The sequence below is a fragment of the Phoxinus phoxinus genome (genome assembly GCF_949152265.1).
Source record: "Phoxinus phoxinus genome assembly, chromosome: 14".
Taxonomy (NCBI): Eukaryota; Metazoa; Chordata; class Actinopteri; order Cypriniformes; family Leuciscidae; genus Phoxinus; species Phoxinus phoxinus.
The window spans coordinates 6954638-6973354 of record NC_136889.1 but is presented as its reverse complement, the minus strand read 5'-3'; the positions used below and the strand labels follow the sequence as shown (position 1 = coordinate 6973354).

Genomic DNA, 18717 nt, shown 5'->3' with positions numbered 1-18717 from the left:
GCATGTTCTTTGTGTTTTCTGAGGACACCCAGTGTAATAGTTTTTCTAAAACTGAAAATATTAAATGTTTATAAGGTAAACTGCCACACTCTATGTTTCTGAATTCTCCTTTCTCATGCTCTCCATACTTGTGCATGTTATTTGTGGTAATATTGTGTCGTTTAAGGAAAAAATACCTTTCAATTGTCTGTGCTCCTAAATTTTGGACTATGCTCCTAAAAAAAAAAGTTACTGTAGAGCACTGTTGACTTAAAATTAAATAAATAAAATAAGTTTGCAGTTTAAATTAGGTTAAGGTCTTAATTGTGATTCCTTAAGTGGGTCAGTAGCTAGGCCTATATGTTGTATACTGAATGTTGAATTGAAAAAAAGTTATTTAAAATCATTGAAAGTGTTCAAAAAATATATAGACAACAAGAGCTTTTTGTGATGTCTAATGAATCTGCATCATTTTTTGTGACAAAAAAATTAATGAAATAATACTTCAAATTCAGCAAGGACTCATTCAACTAATCAACAGTGACTTTCACTATGCTGTTCTTTTTACCTTTTTCTATTTATCACAGAATCTTGAGGAAAAGTGCATCACTGTTTCCACAAAAATATTAAGAGGCACATCTGTTTTCTATATTGATAATAAATATGAAAATACATTAAAATAGAAAACAATTCGTTTAATTTGTAATTAAATTTCACAATATTACTATTTTAGCCTTGGTGAGCATACAATATTTATTTAATAAGCATTTAAAAATATTTGAACGGTAGTGTGTATATAAATGTATTATATAATATTACCCCCTAAAAACAATTTGAAATGCACATTTCTCTCATGTCAATTTACACTCACTTCAGCTCTCGCGTCTATACTAATGAGCTGATGAGATGAATCAGGAGTTTTAGATGAGGGAGACTTACAAAATGTGCAGTTCTGCGGTTACTTCATGCCAGGTTCACGCCATCCCAAAGAATCCAAACATTTATATTAGTTTTGGGCACATTTAATACATTTAAACTCCTCGCAACTCTCGCTTGGCCAGCTGGTTTGTGTCATTAGACATATGCCCGGTGGTTGTAAAGTGCGTTGTTTAATCTGTAAACACAGGCGCACCAATGGCTGTCAGATGGTTATGCAGGTAGGATGGACAGCCCGTTGAACATCATGTTTAATAAGAAATGTTTTCATATAATTGTCTTTTATTTTGTACACACCTCACCTCGCACTGCCGTGAGCTCTTAATGAGAGCTGGTCGTGTCTTTGTGTGCTTTAAATGGACGTAATAGCAGCCAGCTAAATGGGCGGATTATTTCAAGTGGTTTATTCCGTTTTAAATAGTTTTACGCAGCACAGCTACTACGTTTACAGCAGATTCCTTGACGTTATTGTGCATGAAAGATGAAACCACTTTGTGTTTTGGAAGGTAGTTCACATTTGACTTCCAGGCTTAAATGGTTTTTATCAAAAATACAAAGGGGGGTGAGTCCGTACATTCCGTGCTGTATCAATATGACATGCTTCAGTTATTGGCAAGATGGTTTTATTTACTGATCGGGGTAAAGTGGTCAATTTGAAGATATCGTAGTATTAGGGATCCCTCCTGATGCGAGAAATGGTCTCCCCAGTATGGTGTTCGTGAGTGAACGAATCTGAGTTTTTGAACGAATCTTTTAAGTGAACAAATCATTCTCGTTACCAGCCATACACTGCCACAGACTGGACTTTGGGGACATATTTCTCCCTTTCGAAGCGCGTGGCTGCTGTTCTCCTGCCTTGAGATAGTGGCTGCTTCCGAAATCACATCCTATAAGGTGATAAACAGTATGTGACAAAAGTAGAGTGCAAATTCACAGTGAGATTCTGAAGTGTACATACGATGGACACTTTACTATCCCATGATGAGGCCAGGGGAGAGGATTTGGGAATCGGTGTGTTCGACTGATCAGGCCGATCGGTCTATGACAGGGGTGGGGTACGTTGGTCCAGGAGGGCCATTGTCCTGCAGAGTTTAGCTCCAAACCTGAAAAAGACTCACCTGATTGTAACCTTAGTGATCCTGAAGACATTGATTAGCTTGTTCAGGTGTGTTTAATTAAGATAAGATAAGATACGCCTTTATTGTCTCCCATTGGAGAAATTCGTCTTGGGCATTCAAGAGAACAGAGCAACACATTACGCATTACACACACCAACACACAGTTAACCTAAACAGAACATGCTCATAAATGATCCCATCCAGTACTTCACATCCAACAACCACATCTCAATAGCTTCTGTATTGCATAATACCCAATTGCATACTATCAACTATATATATATATATATAATACATTTACACACACATATATACACATACATAATATTGCACCATTGCACATCCTGTAATCATAATGTTAGTACCAGACGTCTTAAGTAGTATTTGTCACACATACATCACTGCAGCCAATACACACATACATCACTGCAGCTAACACACACACACACATTTTCCAGGGTTGGAACTGAACTCTGCAGGAGAGTGGCCCTCCAGGACCAACGTTCCCCACCCCTGGTCCATGACATTGAAGTACCGCAAGAGCGATTGAAAGCATAATCACTCTCACAATACACCAATCGGTCTGCGCAGCGCCGCTTCAAGTCGAACACGCCTATGCTGCGTCCAAAATAATTCCCTACTATAGGGCCTAGGCCTATAGCATGCGAAAAACAGCACACCAACAGACTCAGAGCAGTATGTCCGAATATGTATTATTCGAAAAACAGTATGCGAAAACTCCCCTAATTCTGAAGTGTGCATTTCACTTTAATATCCCATGAGGCCACAGGAGGGGATTTATGAATGGAGGTGAAGGCAACTGAGCTGGTAGGTAACATGATAATTAATAACAACATGGCAGATATATCCGGATTACATACTATTTAGAACATACTTTTTTTTTAATGGACATGTTCAAGTTCAGATGTAGTAGGCTACCTATTCATAAAGTATGCGATTTCGGACGCACCGCTATAGGCTGTGTTTAACTCCACTGGTAGACATACACTTGTGAATTAAGCACATCCCCTCAGGGGAATCCCCACCGCCATTTTGAAGTGCACTTCATCAAGTGGATGAGGAAAGTTTATTTGGAGAGACCCTCGACCCCTCGTCAACATGTACACTTCAGGCTATTCATATTCACACTATATATATATAATATTTAATTAATCATAATTAATATTATTTTTAAATATTATCCAGTAGTGGGCACTCGTGCAACGTAAGCAATGACGTACATCCGGGTGAATGAGACTGAGGGAAGTTAGTGAGGGAAGGGCATAAAAATGGACTTGTACTCAGCCCTAATAGCAGTGAAGCTGTTCTCTATTCTTACTATTTGTCATATTTTGACGTAATAGAAATCTCTTCCATATCTAATAAATCTATTTACAACGATTCTGCTACAACCCATTCCCACTAGGATGATAACTATAAAGTTATATTGATCTTTCTAATTCTATGAGAATAGGGAAATCCAGAGCATTATATCAATGATGACACAAGGAAAATATATTGTTGGACTCACTTTCAGAACAATAAAAACATTGACAGCCAATAAAAACCGATATCCAACCATTATTATAACTTTGTTGGTGTGGATGGTAAAATAAGTATCATTATAATTATCTTTCTAGTTATTGGGCCTTGACTATTACATATTTGCCTATATGCGTAGTATGCTCTGAGTTACGCCATTGTTTTAGTCTGAATGAGATTTGGAGCGACTTTGAGCAAGATAAGATCTGAATAAACAAACCGAACAAACGTTTGTTTACAAACTAAATTATGAACGTATAAAGAATGACCGTACACAATTTATGTATGTAATTATTAAAATTAACTTTTTTATTCTAATACCTTTGTGTTTTTTCTTTAGTCAAAAGTCATGCTGAGAAAGCAAGTTGAGAAAATGGAGGGGAAATTATATGTAATTATGTGATGGTTTCTTAATAGATTTGTAGACAAGCAAATTATAAAAATAATAAAAAAATGTTTTAAGCAAAACCGACTCAAAGTGAACGATTCGATACCACGCAAAATGACACTCATTTGTCGCCTCCTACCGGCGTAACGATGTAACTGCGTAAAGCGTAACTGAATGAGTCTTTTAGTGAACTGATCCAAAAGAGTCACTGAGAGGAATCAAAATCCCCACCACTAGCGCTCATAGAGTGAGGGGAGGGGCAGGAATGCAGTCCATACCGATGTGATGTGATGGTGCTGCTCTAAATGCCAGTCTCTGCCAGTGTCACTGCAACTCTACGAACCAGAAATTACTGGAGGGTTGCACCGCGCAAAACAGTTCCGTAGCGTAGCCGATGGAAACGGAGCCCGTTAGACATGTGCGCGAACGTTTTCGGCGCGTTGAAAAGGTGAGAAATATGCTGCGCATCTCAGGAGGTGGTGAGACATGCTCGGATTGTGTCGGAAAGGGTTGGCTTGTGCTCAGAAGCAATAATGTCCTTCTGTGATGATTTGAGTCATGTAAATTCAGGCACAGCGTTGTCAGATTACAGGAAGGATCGTTTTGGTGAGGCATCTACAGGCTTTTAATGCTGCCTTATTGTATAGTTTATGGATGTAGCCATTCAGTACAGGGGGAACAAATGTAGTAATTTAAGAATCAGCCATTGCAAACCCCATATTTGGGGACGTGTTACGTCCCTGTTTAATCTATTAATCTACATCTATAAGACACTCTTCATGATGATGATGATGATGATGAGACGTGTATTGCATTCAGCCTTCATGAACAGAAGATAGTTTAGTTGATCCTGCTGGTAAGATCATCGTAGCTGCTGTGGACAGTTCCAGAATCTCGACTCCCTCCCTGTAGTGTTGATGCTGAAGTTTGAAGACACCCTGCTATTAGTCTCAGTAGCATAGCAGAATTTTTGTCAGGACATTATTCGTTAAGTTTACAGACATTTCCTTTAACCCTAAAATGCAATACAGGCCTAATAATTCAAAGTACCGGTAAATCACCAGTGAAAAATTATTTATATTAACAAACTACATTGGTTGGGCCCTATTATTATGGTATCTTCTTAGTTTAGTTTGTTTATTGTTTATGCTAATGTTTATTGCATAATTTTAGTGCTGTGTGTTACCCTGATGGTGTCTTTCTTCTTCTTTTTTCTTTTTTAGGTGAATTTCTAGCAACAGCTGCCAGTACAGTAAAATTAACTGTATATTTGTATAGTGAACTTAAAAAAGTGCCCATATTATGCTATTTGAAAGGTTCCTAATTTGTTTTGAAGCTCTGTTTACATGAATCCAAGGTAAAAAATAAATAATAATAATACTATTTTTTTCATAATACAGTACATTGCACATCACATAATTTCTCAAAGAGTCTGAATGATTCTTTCGAAGATTCAGTCTCTCTAAATCCCTCCTTTCCGAGAGTTACCTTGGCTCTGATTGGTCAGACGGCCCAGTCTGCTGTGATAGGTCTACAGATTACATCATCTGAATTTCCATTACTATATCTGAATTTCAGCTCCAGAGCTTTCTCAGGGCTGGAATACACAGTGATGCGAACAGTAACATTGGCATCTGTTTCTTTTTTCTTTTTTTCTGTATCAATTCCAGTGCGAGTCCTCGTCCTTTTGAAGTGCATGCAAAGTAGATTTGCTCTCGCAGTGCTGAAAATAGCATTGTCTTGACATGTCGACAACACAAACAAAACTCTTCCAGGCTTCAGCTACAACAACAGTGTTTGAGGGAAAGGGGGCAGTAAGTGAAGATCATAAGCTGGCATTATACAAATATTTGTTACATTGTTACTTAGATATGTAACAGGAAGTGAATATTACTGACGACAGCCATTCCAATGTCTGCAGTTCAGAATCGTTTCTATCTTTTAGGAGACAAGAACTTTGTGTAATTTGATCATTAAAACTTTTCAGACTTTTACATTCACAAACGGATATGTTACACACAGCAATATTTGAAAAAGCATAATTGGGGCGCTTTAAAGAAACACGTCATGATTATGGTGATGACGAGACATTGCATTAAGCCTGCATTGAACAGAGAACAGCTTTAGTTTAGTCTAGTTTAGTCCTCCATCAATTTTAGAAGGGCCGAATTGTGAATAATCACAATTTTATTTATATTATTTAATTTTGTATGCATAATGAAATTGGCAAAAGAATATATCCAATTTTATTCTGTATCAAGTCTGTATCTGTATTGTTGTTTAAAAGAGACTTTAGGTGTTAAAAGGTTTGTTTTGGTGTCAATTACGTAAGTGGTTCTTGAGCCATATTGGGCTGTGGACAAACGTTTAGGAAAGGCTTTTGGCCATGTGAATTTGAGCAATGGAAAATAATTAATTGACTCTGATGTGGCAGAATTCCATGAGTAGTGGAAGAAGCAGTGATGTATTTAGCAGTACTCTACTACCCACTGATACGCTCTGGCATGGATGGCATGTTGGCTCTTTCGCCCCACCCAAATTTCATAGTCCATAATGTCTGCTATATTTACGATGTTGCAAGCCTATAATAAGAGGTCTTCTGAGGCTTAAATGATTGTATATGAGAGAAGGGGGGAGACAGGATGCTGGGAAGCAGGTGGAGCATCTGGACAGATGAGGGTTCTGACTCATCCTTATCTGACCCGACCCTATCCTCCTACACTCCCAGCATGACGTCAAATTACCGCTGTACTGCTGCACAATTGGGGAATCAAAAATTCAACAAGCTCTGTGAACAATTTGTAAGTTCTCTTTAGATATAGAAGATTCTTGGGAGTGTTCAAGGATTTTACATTTTTGAATACAATGCAGAAATATCAGGCTGGTTGTGTTAGATTGTAGCAAATTATGCGTTTTGGACAGAGACTTGGGCTTATTTTTTGCTTTTAGGCTAGAAATATATATTCATAGGCAACTTGTATATATGGCCACTCATTGTAATACTTTTTCATTTGAGATTTCTTCTTCGCAACAGTCTGTCTGTTCACCTGGTTGGTTATATAAAAGGACAAAGCACCCAAGGCATGCTTTTTTCTTTTCTTTTCTTTTTTTTTTGGAGGAAAAAGCTATCAAGGAGTATAAGATCTCTAAACCTGAGGTATACAAGGACTGCTTTGATTCTCACTACACCGTTGTAAAGTAATATACTGGATTAAATGCAGTTTGAGCTCTATCACCTGTGGCACACTCTCAATTACCACAGAAAAACATTTTGATTCATGCCTCCGTTGTATTGTGTGTGCAGCAGTCCACTTTTCTTTCTTTCAAATGTATTTCATGAACACTATACGGTCTGGGTGCTAATGGACGCTGTCTCTTTAAGTCCTGTTATTATGACCTCTCCGTGACATCACAGACACTTCCCTAGGGAACAGCAGTAGCAGCAGTCGTCTGCCAATAAAATCTTTTCTAGGACTTTGAATCTGTAGAGGTAAGACAGCGCTGAATGGGCTGTGTTCTTGAAGGGTGTCTGCACTTAAGGACACTTCATTTCTCTAAACATCTTCTGCAGTTCGGTTTGTTGGTGCTGTTGGATTGATACACTTATATAACAGCTGCTAGACAGGTTTTGCCATCTTTTTTGTGGTAATGAGTAGGACCACAACTTTTTTCATAGTTATGCTCCCTATCACACATGTAAATATTTGCTCTCCACATTAAATATTTGCTCTCCAGTATCAACATACCGGTAATGTCATGACACCAGCAGGTAGGAAGTGTTTTCTGAGACCTTTCCAGTAAGTTGGGTTGTTGGACGGACTGTTGCTGTCAAAATCCGATGAATGGATTCATTGCCGGAATTCAGACTTGATTGAATTCAAGAATTCACACGGAGTGAATGCTCGAGTTTCAGTTTTTTTTTCCATTGGATGGACAGATTAAGCCAGGTACATGTTCTGTATTTCAGAAACTGAAATATTTCATTGCTATCCTCGAAAGTTTGTTTTTAATTTCTACATGTTTGTTCACAAACGTTGTCCCTACAAATGGAGGCTTGTTTTTGTGATGTGTCATGCATATAGGCAGCTCCTGTTTCGTGTTGTGGCATGCCGTGTGCCTATTGGGACTGTTTGTTTATGGTGGGTGTAGTTGAAAACATCTGGCTGAGTCAGCCTTAGTCATCACAGCTGTTCAACACATACAACCTTTGCTCATTACAGACGCACAAAAACCTCTCACCTGCATTTTTCATTGTAGAAGTTTACCTGAGTTAGGTTTAACCCTTTTTGTTTTTAACCACAATCATACACTGTTCTGAATTTGGTAAAAGTGGCTCTTACTCAGATTTCGCATACAGACAGAAAAATGACCTGCTTGTTAAAGTAATTTAGGGGGGAAAAAGTTGTTCACCATATGTTTGCCTGATGTCATTTGGGGATATTTTATATTGATTTAATGCAATGAAATTCATAAATGTCTAATTATTTTTGAGGCTATTGTAAAAGGGTTGTTGAGGCACAATATGTCTGTGATTTTATTTGTGTAATTATGTACATTTGTATGTACAATACCATTCAAAAGTTTGGGGTAATACGTTTTTTTTTTTTTTTGTTTTTTTAAAGAAATTAATACTTCTGTTCAGCAAAGATGCATTAAATTGAGTGGAAGTGACAGTAAAGACATTTATAAAGTTACAATTTCTGTTTTGAATAAATGCTGTTCTTATTAAGTTTCTTTAGAATGTATCACAAAAAAATGAAGCAGCACAACAGTCAAAATTGAGCAGCAAATCAGCATGTTACAATTATTTCTGAAGGATCATGTGACACTGAAGACTGGAGTAATGATCCTTAAAATTCAGCTTTGCATCAGGAATACAATTTTTAAATATATTTAAATAAAAAAGTTATTTTAAATTGTAATAACATTTCACAGTATTACTGTTTTTCCTGTGTTATAATAAATGAGAGACTTTCAAAAACATGGCCTCAAACTTTTGAACATTATGTATGTTTTATGAAAAGTGTGTATTTTAGGTGCTGTCACAATTTATTTAAAAAAAAATCACAGTTTTAGTCATGTTATTGCTTTTAATATTTCACTTAATGGTTATGCAGTGTAAAAAATGAGAAATTTCCCCCCACAATAGTTCACAGTCTGTTAATTATTATGAGCTCATAAAACATGCATGCATAATAAAATAAATAATTAGTAAAATACTATTTAGAGTATTTTGGGATTTTTCCTGTATTTTCCTGACAGTATTTAATGTCAGCTACCTATAAAAAATAATCTCTTACTTTTATTCCATTTGATCCACCGTATCATCCTCACTTCTCAACATCATACTTTGGTTATTTCCATATCTCACCATATCATTTGGTTATTTGACCAGCTCTCACCTATCTGCTTCTCTTTCAGCCTGTTTGGGAAACCCTTTGATGGTGGGAAGAGGACAATGGATCATGGCAGTCAGCAGCCACAGGCTCAGCAGATGCCGGGACCCTTCCCTGGTTATTCCGGACCCCGGGGCCCGTACCCTGGGCAGCACCCAGCCCTGTTACGGCTGGATGAGTTGCAGAGGGAGATCGCCAACCTGGGCCCACAGGTGTGCTCTTACGGCGGCCTGCAGAGCGACCGAGAGTACAAACGACTGGAGCGAGAGCTGACCCGGTTACTGCTGGAGGTGGATAAGGTCAGGACAGGGCATCACTGCATCAAACGAATCTGAAAAGTAAAGTATAATAATGACTAACCATGTTTTGTTCACCCACCCAGGTGGAGACGGAGGGCCGGCCGGAGCTTCAGCAGGCCCGGAAGCGCGCGGCGGGAGAGGTCGAGGGTCTGCTTCGATACCTGGAGGGTAATGCTACGCATCCATCTCGGCTGGCCATTGAGGAGCTGACCCAGGAGGCGCAGAACATGCTGAACGAAGGGGTTGTGGGGCCGTTCCGGCAGGGCCAGGCTCAAGATGCCTTTGAGATTAGTGAGGAGCTGGTGGAGGCTGTGCAGGACGTGGCCATGCGGCTGGCTCAGGTCAAGACGGGTGGGAGCGTACCGCTCAGGAAGGCCCGTTACAAGGCGCTGACAAGGGTCTGTGCCGTACAGGAAATACTGGAGGGTCGCATACGCACTCATACGCTGGCGCTGCCGCTGTCCGATGACACGCACGAGGCCGTGCAGCGCATTAATCAAGTTATGGCGCAGGTGAGTGGTTATTGCAAAAGACAAATATCAAGAGGAATCTTGATATTTGAGCAATAAGGTTAAACCTGCGTATTAACTAGCAAACTGCTGTTATTCACATGAAGGGATTGTTTCTTAAAGATACAGCTGGGAAAAAAACCTTTTTTAATTTTAAGGGTTAGAGAGAGAATAGAAATGGTCATGAAAATACCTACCCTAATTCTGTTTTTGACCTCAAGAAGTAAGTAAAATGAAATATACTCTACAGCTCCTAAGTTTACACTCAGTAAAAAAAAAAAAGCTAGCTTTTTTTTTTCAGCTAGGACACTAAATTGGTCAAAAAAATCAGAATTATTATTTTTTAAATCATACTTTTTTCAGTAAAATAAAATATATATTAAATATGCACAAGTTTGGGGTCAGTATAAAAAAATTCCAGCAAGGACATTAAATTGACCTTTTGAAAAATTATTCTTTAAAAATATTTCTTTAAAGAAATTGATACTTTTGTTCAGCAAGGATACGTTAAATTGATCCAAAGTGACAAAGAGTTTAACAATGATACAAAAGATTTCTATTTCAGATAAATGCTGTTCTTTTGAATTTTCTATTCATCAAAGAATCCTGCAAAAAATGTATCACAGATTCTACAGAAATATTAAGCAGCACAACTGTTTTCAACAATGATGATGATAATAATAAGAAATGTGTCTTGAGCAGCAAATCATCATATTAGAATGATCTGCAGGATCATGTGACACTGAAAACAGGAATAAATTACATTTGAAAATATATTCAAATAGAAAAGTTATTTTAAAATTTCACAAAATTAATTTTGTTGCTATTTAAACGGTTGAACAGTAATATATATGATCTCTTTAATCATTTTTGAAAGATTGTTCTGATTTTAACCAAGAGACAATGTTAACAGTAAAGTAAAGAAAACCTGAAATGATTTGATCTCATGTAGGTGAGTGGTGCCCGGTGCCAGGAAGTGGCTCTGCTGATGGGTCTGAGTGGGCGTGATAGCTGTACCCACCTAGCAAGGATCCTTACAGAGCTGTTGGTTGAACTGGACGCCCTGGATGTGTCTAGCAACGCTGCTGTGAGAAACTACAGAAAACAAGTGGTGGAGGAGATCAATGGTCTGCTCAAACATCTTGACCTGGAGGGAGAAGGATACGACCCGCGCAGGTAACACCAAATGGACACATCAACACACAAACTGCAATAGCTTGTGTCTCATTTTGAAGGTTGCGCCCTCCGGAGGTCGCATTTGTTGGCTGCATTTATATCATCAAGGATGTTTCATTTCAGAAAAGTAGTCTTGTAGAAGTAGAAGTAGAAACTGACTGTTTCTGAGGCATAAATAATTGTAAATTCTTTCTTACTTTGGACCGTAATGGTTACTTCTCTAAAATTAGGCAGCCTTAATGATGTATGCAACCAACAAATGAGACCTCTGGAGGGCATAACCTTTGAAATTAGACACGACAAATATGTAGCGCCAGTGAAATGCCTTTTTATATTCACTTATACAACCATTCAGTAAAGCTACTCATTTAAAGATGAAATTGTAATGTTATAGTTCACTCCCGAAATCATTATTAACATTACCTTGCATCATTCCAAAATATATTCATACATTACTTACACTGCAGGCTGCATTTATCTGATCACACATACAGTAAAAACAGTAATATTGTGAAATACTATTACAATTTCAAATGACAGTTTTCCATTTTAATATATTTTGAAATGTGATGGCAAAGCTTAATTTTCAGCATCATTACTCCAGTCTTCAGTCACATGATTCTTCAGAAATAATGATCTGATGCTAAAGAAAAAATTATCAATATAGAAAACAGTTGCTTCTTTGATCCAGTTTTTTCATGATTCTTTGATGAATGAGTTCAAATGAACAGCATTTATTTGATTAATAGATTTTTTGTCATTGTCATAAGTATCTTTACTATCACTTTTAATCGATTTTGATAAATTTCAGCTAAATTGAAGTATTATATTGAGCTCTATAATGATAATGAATAATTTAGTAATATAGTATGTTGAGTTATGTAATAATTATACAATATTGTAGTATATAAGTAATTTATATATATATATATATATATTAAATAAATGAGGGGTATATAAAACCCGACCCTCGTCTCAAAATATAACTTCATACAGATTTGGAATGACAAGTAATTAATGACAGAAATTGTTTTTTTATTATTATTATTACTATTATTTATTTATTATAACTTTTTTATGTATTGAATATATTAATAAACTTGAACTCATTGCACCTCCAGGTATGATCTAGCGCAGAATGACTCGATTCGTGAAATCGAGGCGATTAGGGGGCGTGTCTCAGTGCTGCGGGAGGAGGTGCTCCGTCATGGTGCCACAGGACAGGGGGCGGAGCTGCAAGGTATCCTTTCGCACCTGGATCAGGTGGACACGGGCCGAAATCCCTGCATTCGGGAGGCACGGCGCAGGGCTGTGCTGGAAGTTCAAGCACTCGTCACCTTCCTAGACCTCTGGGAAGCCCTAGGACGTCGTAACCCTGGAGCAGATGAGCCGCCGCCTCATGCGGCCGTGTGGCGTGTCTTAGCCAGCCTGGGCCAACTCCAGGCGCAGGTGCTGGGCTTTGACGGCAAGAGGGCTGACAAGAGCTACATGGTATTAGAAGAGCTACTGACCAAACAACTTCTGGCTCTTGATGCTGTGGACCCTCAAGGGGACGAGGGGACCAAAACTGCCCGTAAGCAAGCTGTTAAACATGCCCAGAATATCCTTAGTTACTTGGATATGAAGACAGATGAGTGGGAGTACTGAGAGGCCGATAAAAGAGACTGCAGTATTGCCGAGATTTCCCTGAATAAGGAGCCGCGAGAAAAGGGCAAAAGCTTTTTTGCCTCGCGTGCGACATCAGGACGAGACACGGCCGTGCCGAGGATACAGGCCATGGGCGGAATTTTTAATTTGTATATAAAAGACTTTGTGTTTCGCCGTGGGCAGCGAGACTGTTACCCATGATGCACTGCACCTGCTGCTTTTGTTGGTCCATTACTGGTCCCTGAAAACAGCCTTTTTTCCTGGCAGAAGGAAACCCGGTTTCTACTGCCATGAAGCATTTTTTTTTCATGACAATAATCCATGATCTCTTTAGTTGAATCTGTGCTGTTGATTGGTGTGGTGTGGTGCTAAACCCTGTTCTGCTGCCAAAATCTGCTTCCCGCTTTACCACATGCCTGTGTGGAACAAATTTCAGTCTTTATCACGGTGGGAACACATCAGCTCGTCATTCCTATCCAGTTCGAGCCGTATAGGAGCACATGATCCCCTGCTACGACCACAGGGGGCTGTGCAGTGGGCCATTTTCCTGTTAATCACACATAACGTAAAGGCAGCCCAAGCTTAGCGTTCATACGTTTGATCTATTCTCTAAATTGCACTTTCTCGCTACAATTATTAGCTGCATATAAACAAGAACTGACTCTACATGCGGGAACAATTTTTTTTTTTTACATTTTGTTGAATCTTTTACATGCATATATCCCACTGAGAAAATTGTATCTTTAAATAGATGGTAAACAGTGGTTTGTGATTAGTTTAAAGATGAAGTGTGGAATTTTATTGTAACATGAAATTACACACTTCACCTTTTAAAGAAGACTTTTTGACATCAAAGATTGTGAGTGAACGAGTGAGAAACGGCAAAAAAAAAACAAATCTGATTTCAATCCCTTCCTGCGGTTTTGTCATATTTCAGAGGCCAAAATTGCTATGAGGTATTTGGAGACGTTTCTTTTTGGTATTGATATGGAGGATAAAAATAGAAACTAGTTCACAAGTTTCTTGTCTTCTTCATTTTTATTTTTTTTTGCTTTTAGGCAACAAGTACCTGTGCAAGCCACCAGGGAATAGAGCAGAGACTGAAAGAGTGTGTCTGTGATTGTAAAAAAAAAAAAAAAAAAATTTGGTGCATGCTATTTTGGTAGTGAGACTGATCAAAGTGGACAGGGGCGTTCTAGGACATTTTCTTTTGAGCAGCATGGCAAGAAATCAAGCTATCAAACAAGCACTGAAACACTGTGGCTACATTAACACAGTTAAATGTGACCCAAAACCCACATTTTTCTTCATGTATGACACATCTGGGTTATTTGGGGGGATCACAGTATGGACTGCAAAAATCACATTTAATATGACATTTTAACCATTTTAAATGTATGGTTCACTTTCATACGTGGGAATAAATTGGTTTAAGTGATTCCCCCATGTGACTTGTGAATTCATACAAATATTTTTGTTGTTGATTTTGCATCTTTTTTGCAAAAGATCTAATCTGATTTCCCCTTGGTTTATAATTCAAACGCATTTATGAATTACACTATATAAAGTATTACTCAAAAAGGTGCAAAAGTATAAACTTAGTCTATTATCAATTTACTCTTTATTCCGGAAGGTTGTTCCGCTGAAAATGTGGACGGGCACTATTGCAGTCAATTGAGACAACACTGAAATTAAGCAAGCATTTGTTTACACATTATTTATTTGATTCAATTCTAAAATATTTGAAAACTGAAATTATGTATTGATGACGTTGACAAGGCTGTTTGTAGACTCGTGGAAGTAACATAAGGGATGGGAAGCATCAGTACACATACAGTACATCGATCCATCATTAAGTATTGATAGAAAGTGAAGTTAAATGTTAGAATTTAATTTAATAACCAAAATATATCATATAATATTTTATTATGGAAGGTGTGGTTGTTGAAGAACAGGGTCAGCATGCACACAGTAGTGGTGTTTTGAAACGAATCGGTTTAGTTAACAATTTAATGACTCATTCCTAAAGATCATGTTCATTCTTCAAAAGTCACTTTTTAATTTTTGAATGAATTTGTGTTTTTGAACTAATCGTTCGAGCACTCCCTGTTTAGAGCAGTGTTTGATATGGACCACATTTTAAAAGGTTGTGTAAACAACTTCACACAAAAAAACAGATGAAAAATGAATTGGGCACTTTAGCTTGTAGTGTGAAGCTGTTTGTTTAAATCCCTCTGAGTCTGTTGAATGTAGGAGTAGCTTGTCTGTGGTAAAAACCGCTGAACTATCCAGTTTTGCCGTTTAAAATCTGACCACAGAGGCCCGGTGATGGCCGAAAACAAATACCAATAATATATGTCATCTGTGTCATGCTGGACACTTGAGCCTCTCTCTGCTCATTTAAGCTGTGTGTGCTGTTAGCAGGTTACAATGGCTTGTTTTGACCTTGAACTGTGACAGTCCTTTGGTGTTTATTTCGGTCGTGTCCCACTTGCTGTGTGGTCACTACCCTCTGTCCTGCTCCACATAAGGGAACGTCCAATTAAAAGGACCATCAGCAGTCATGAAGCAACACCACAGTTATCAACAAAGAAATCAGGTTGTGCTTGGATTAAACCCAGACACTTATTTAAGGGCATTCTTGAAAAAAAATGACAATAAAGACGCAGGGGCTAGGAGTGAGTGTTGCTGGACAGGATAGGTCGTGGTCAGAAGAGATTAATCCAGACTCTGTCATCAGGCACTGCTGAGGAGGATCCTACATCAGTCAAGGTGAAATACACGCTCCAGCAGCACTTTAAAGCAACCTTGCACTAGGCGTTGGCGTTGTTTTGTGCTCCTCTTCTAAACCCACATAGAGATGGCAAAGATGTGAGCTAATATTAGCAATGTCAGTTCTGCGCAACCAGACTTTTTTGTTTGTTTGTTGTTTTACCAGCACAACATGCATTGGCCACATACACACTGCAGGTACAGTAAATATGGTTGCCGCTCGTCATTAAATCCATGTGGTATAACTAGTTGTTAATGCAGTAGTGTTGCCGAATATACAGGCAGATTGTCTGAAGTGCAGTGCTAGAAAATCAGTTATGCAAATCTTGATACCTGTCTGTCTACCGTAGTTACATCAGAGGTTCTCTGCCTTGAGATCGCCAGAGATTGCTTTAACCTTTTAGCTGTTAAGGGGCTGTTCATCCTTGTTTTTTAAAAGAGTTAGATGGAGAACAAGATGGGACATAAATCAAGGGTCTGGAGATCTTTAAGAAAGGGGCGGGGTTTAAGCGGATGAAATGCTGTGTTCGCGACATGTCGTAAATTCGGGACGACAGCATGTGACTATCTATTCTGAGCTGTTCACTTCTTCAGACTGGGAATTATGTGTTTCTATGGCAATCTGAATCTGCAGTCAGGTGGTACAGCGGTCATGTGGTACAAGTAGGAGCTCTCAAAAAATTCTCAGTTTACAAGTTATTAAGAGCTCCACGAGGCCGGAAGTTGAAATTACGTACAGTAATTACGACATTGTGTAAGAAAACAGGTATTTTTTTTTTCACAGGTATTTTACCCGTATTTTGAATTGGACATTGCATTGTCTTGTGTTTTAGGGTTAAAAGAAATCAATATTAATCTGACAGAAAATTACCAGTACTGTTTCTGTTTTTCGACTAAAGTATATAGTGCCCACATCTGGAGCTTTAGGTCCGTTCATAGTTTGATGGGGAGTTAGATTGAGTTTGAGGGGTACGAGGCGTAACACCAAATGTTGGGCCCCAGTCACAGAACTAAGGGGTGGGCCCATCACAACACTACAATATATATCAATATATCTTTGTGGGGCCCCCCCCCCCCTTCGCCGAGGGCCCCTGTTACTCAGTTCCACTATTACCCCCTGTCTGACGCCCCTGTTTTCTTTCTTAAAATGTTGTTAGGATTTTCATATTTGACATGCATCATAAATCTAATCTACATCATTGTGGTCAGCGTTCCACTTGCCATTAGCTGCCCGAGCTTCATCTCTACACAGACGATTGGTCTGTCAGATCTGAGTCATACTGAGTTCTGCTAAACTATCTCCATGGTTATGGTCACAAATCAAATCCATTCCGATTGTTGAATGCCACTCATCGGCCGTTTACGGCAGTCATCTAGAACTATTCCAGTTCTTTTGTATGTGGTGAATAAGATTACCTTGATTGTATTACAGGATGAGCTTTAAAACAGATATTTGACATGAAGACCAAGTTCATTTGTTACAAGGCTCTATTCCTGCTTTAATGTAATGAGCGAGCCTTGCACCTGTCTTTGGATATTTCGTTTACAGCAGTTAGTCTTTGTTAGTAGTGACATGGCTGATGTGAGATGACAGGCGTCAAAACTGCTGTTAGGTGTAAAACACCATGCAGTGTGATTTGCTTGGATGCCATACTCGAGTTTATCACACAAGCTTTAAACAACACCCATTACATTGAAAACCCATTACAGTATCTGAAAAAAAAAGAAAAAAAGAATGTAATGAAGAATGTCCATCTTTTTTTATACCAAAGTTGATTCTTTCCCGTTTTTAACTTCCATCATCTTAATAATCACTGAAACTATACAAACCAGAAAAGGTAAAACTTCTCATTCTCGCTTTTGGTTTTCCTTATCTGACTATATGTCTGGAAGAATGTGTTTTTGTGGTGAACTGTGAGATTGTTTAAATGTGTCATGCTATTTATCTAACGTTCGACGCATTGTGTATATTGTCTGGTTTATGCTTGTTTAAAAAAAAGAAAAGCACATCAAGTTCAAACTGCTGTGTGAATGCTTTAGTCAGCGGGGTTGTTTGGTTTTTGTATGTCTACAATGCTAAATAAAAGATGGTGATCTGGAAATAACCTATGTTTGTGGCAAGGTATTAATTATGGCCTGGGATCTTTCAAACAGTTTCCATGGCAACCCCTCCGCTGTGCTTACAGAATAAGGTGTTCAGAAAAAGAATCGGGTTTTCCTGAAACACAGAGCATAGAAAATATCCCTGCACATTTAGTTGGCTAAATAAATCTGCCTAAACTGATATAGTTATTAACATTCCTGGCTGTGTTGCTCATGTGTAAGCGGACATGAATCAACAATCTGTCAAAAGACTTCAGCAGCTGGAAAGTGCTTTATGCAAATCTGAGACCAGATATATTGAACAATATCATTCAGATATAAGCAGAGATGTGATGCTTATTTTAAAATGTATTGCAAATTGAATTAGCAAATAAATGTAATTGGTAACCTAATATAAATATTGCAACATGACGGTAATGCAATAGCACTACTGACGCTAATGCAAATAAAGAGAAAAGCAATACAAATTATATTTAAAAGTGCGTTTGTATGAAATGCAGGCTACCTCAGACACGTAAAATCTCTCACTCTCTGTATATACCGTAGCCTTTAAGTACACATACAGTGCTTACCATAAGTGAACACATCCATGCTAAAGTTGAGTAAAAGGAGGAATAAAAAAACATCTTTTGGAAATTTATCTTAATGCCTTAATTAAAAAAATGAGGAAAAATTTTGTAAAAATATATGTTCTTCCTTAAAATACAGGGTGCATAAGTCAGGACACCCATGTTAAATTCCCATAGAGGCAGGCAGATTTTTATTTTTAAAGGCCAGTTATTTCATGGATGATACTATGCATCCTGATAAAGTTCCCTTGGCCTTTGGAACTAAAAAAGCCCCACATCATCA

At 38.2% G+C, this 18717-nt stretch overlaps 1 protein-coding gene across 4 annotated transcripts; it reads left to right on the top strand.

The window, feature by feature from the left end:
- Positions 1-901: 901 nt before the first annotated feature.
- bag5 (BCL2 associated athanogene 5) lies at positions 902-18369 on the top strand. Of its 4 annotated transcripts, XM_079635804.1 has the most exons (6): positions 943-1136; positions 5187-5320; positions 9385-9658; positions 9742-10170; positions 11120-11343; positions 12465-18369. In XM_079635804.1, exons 2-6 carry the CDS (start codon positions 5310-5312, stop codon positions 12988-12990), a joined length of 1464 nt encoding a protein of 487 aa, XP_079491930.1. In that variant the 5' UTR covers positions 943-1136; positions 5187-5309; the 3' UTR covers positions 12991-18369. The 4 variants fall into 4 exon arrangements, with proteins under 4 accessions (XP_079491929.1, XP_079491930.1, XP_079491928.1 ...); XM_079635803.1 differs by lacking the exon at positions 5187-5320 and having other exon boundaries at positions 902-1136; XM_079635802.1 differs by lacking the exons at positions 943-1136; positions 5187-5320 and adding an exon at positions 4171-4411.
- Positions 18370-18717: the final 348 nt, after the last annotated feature.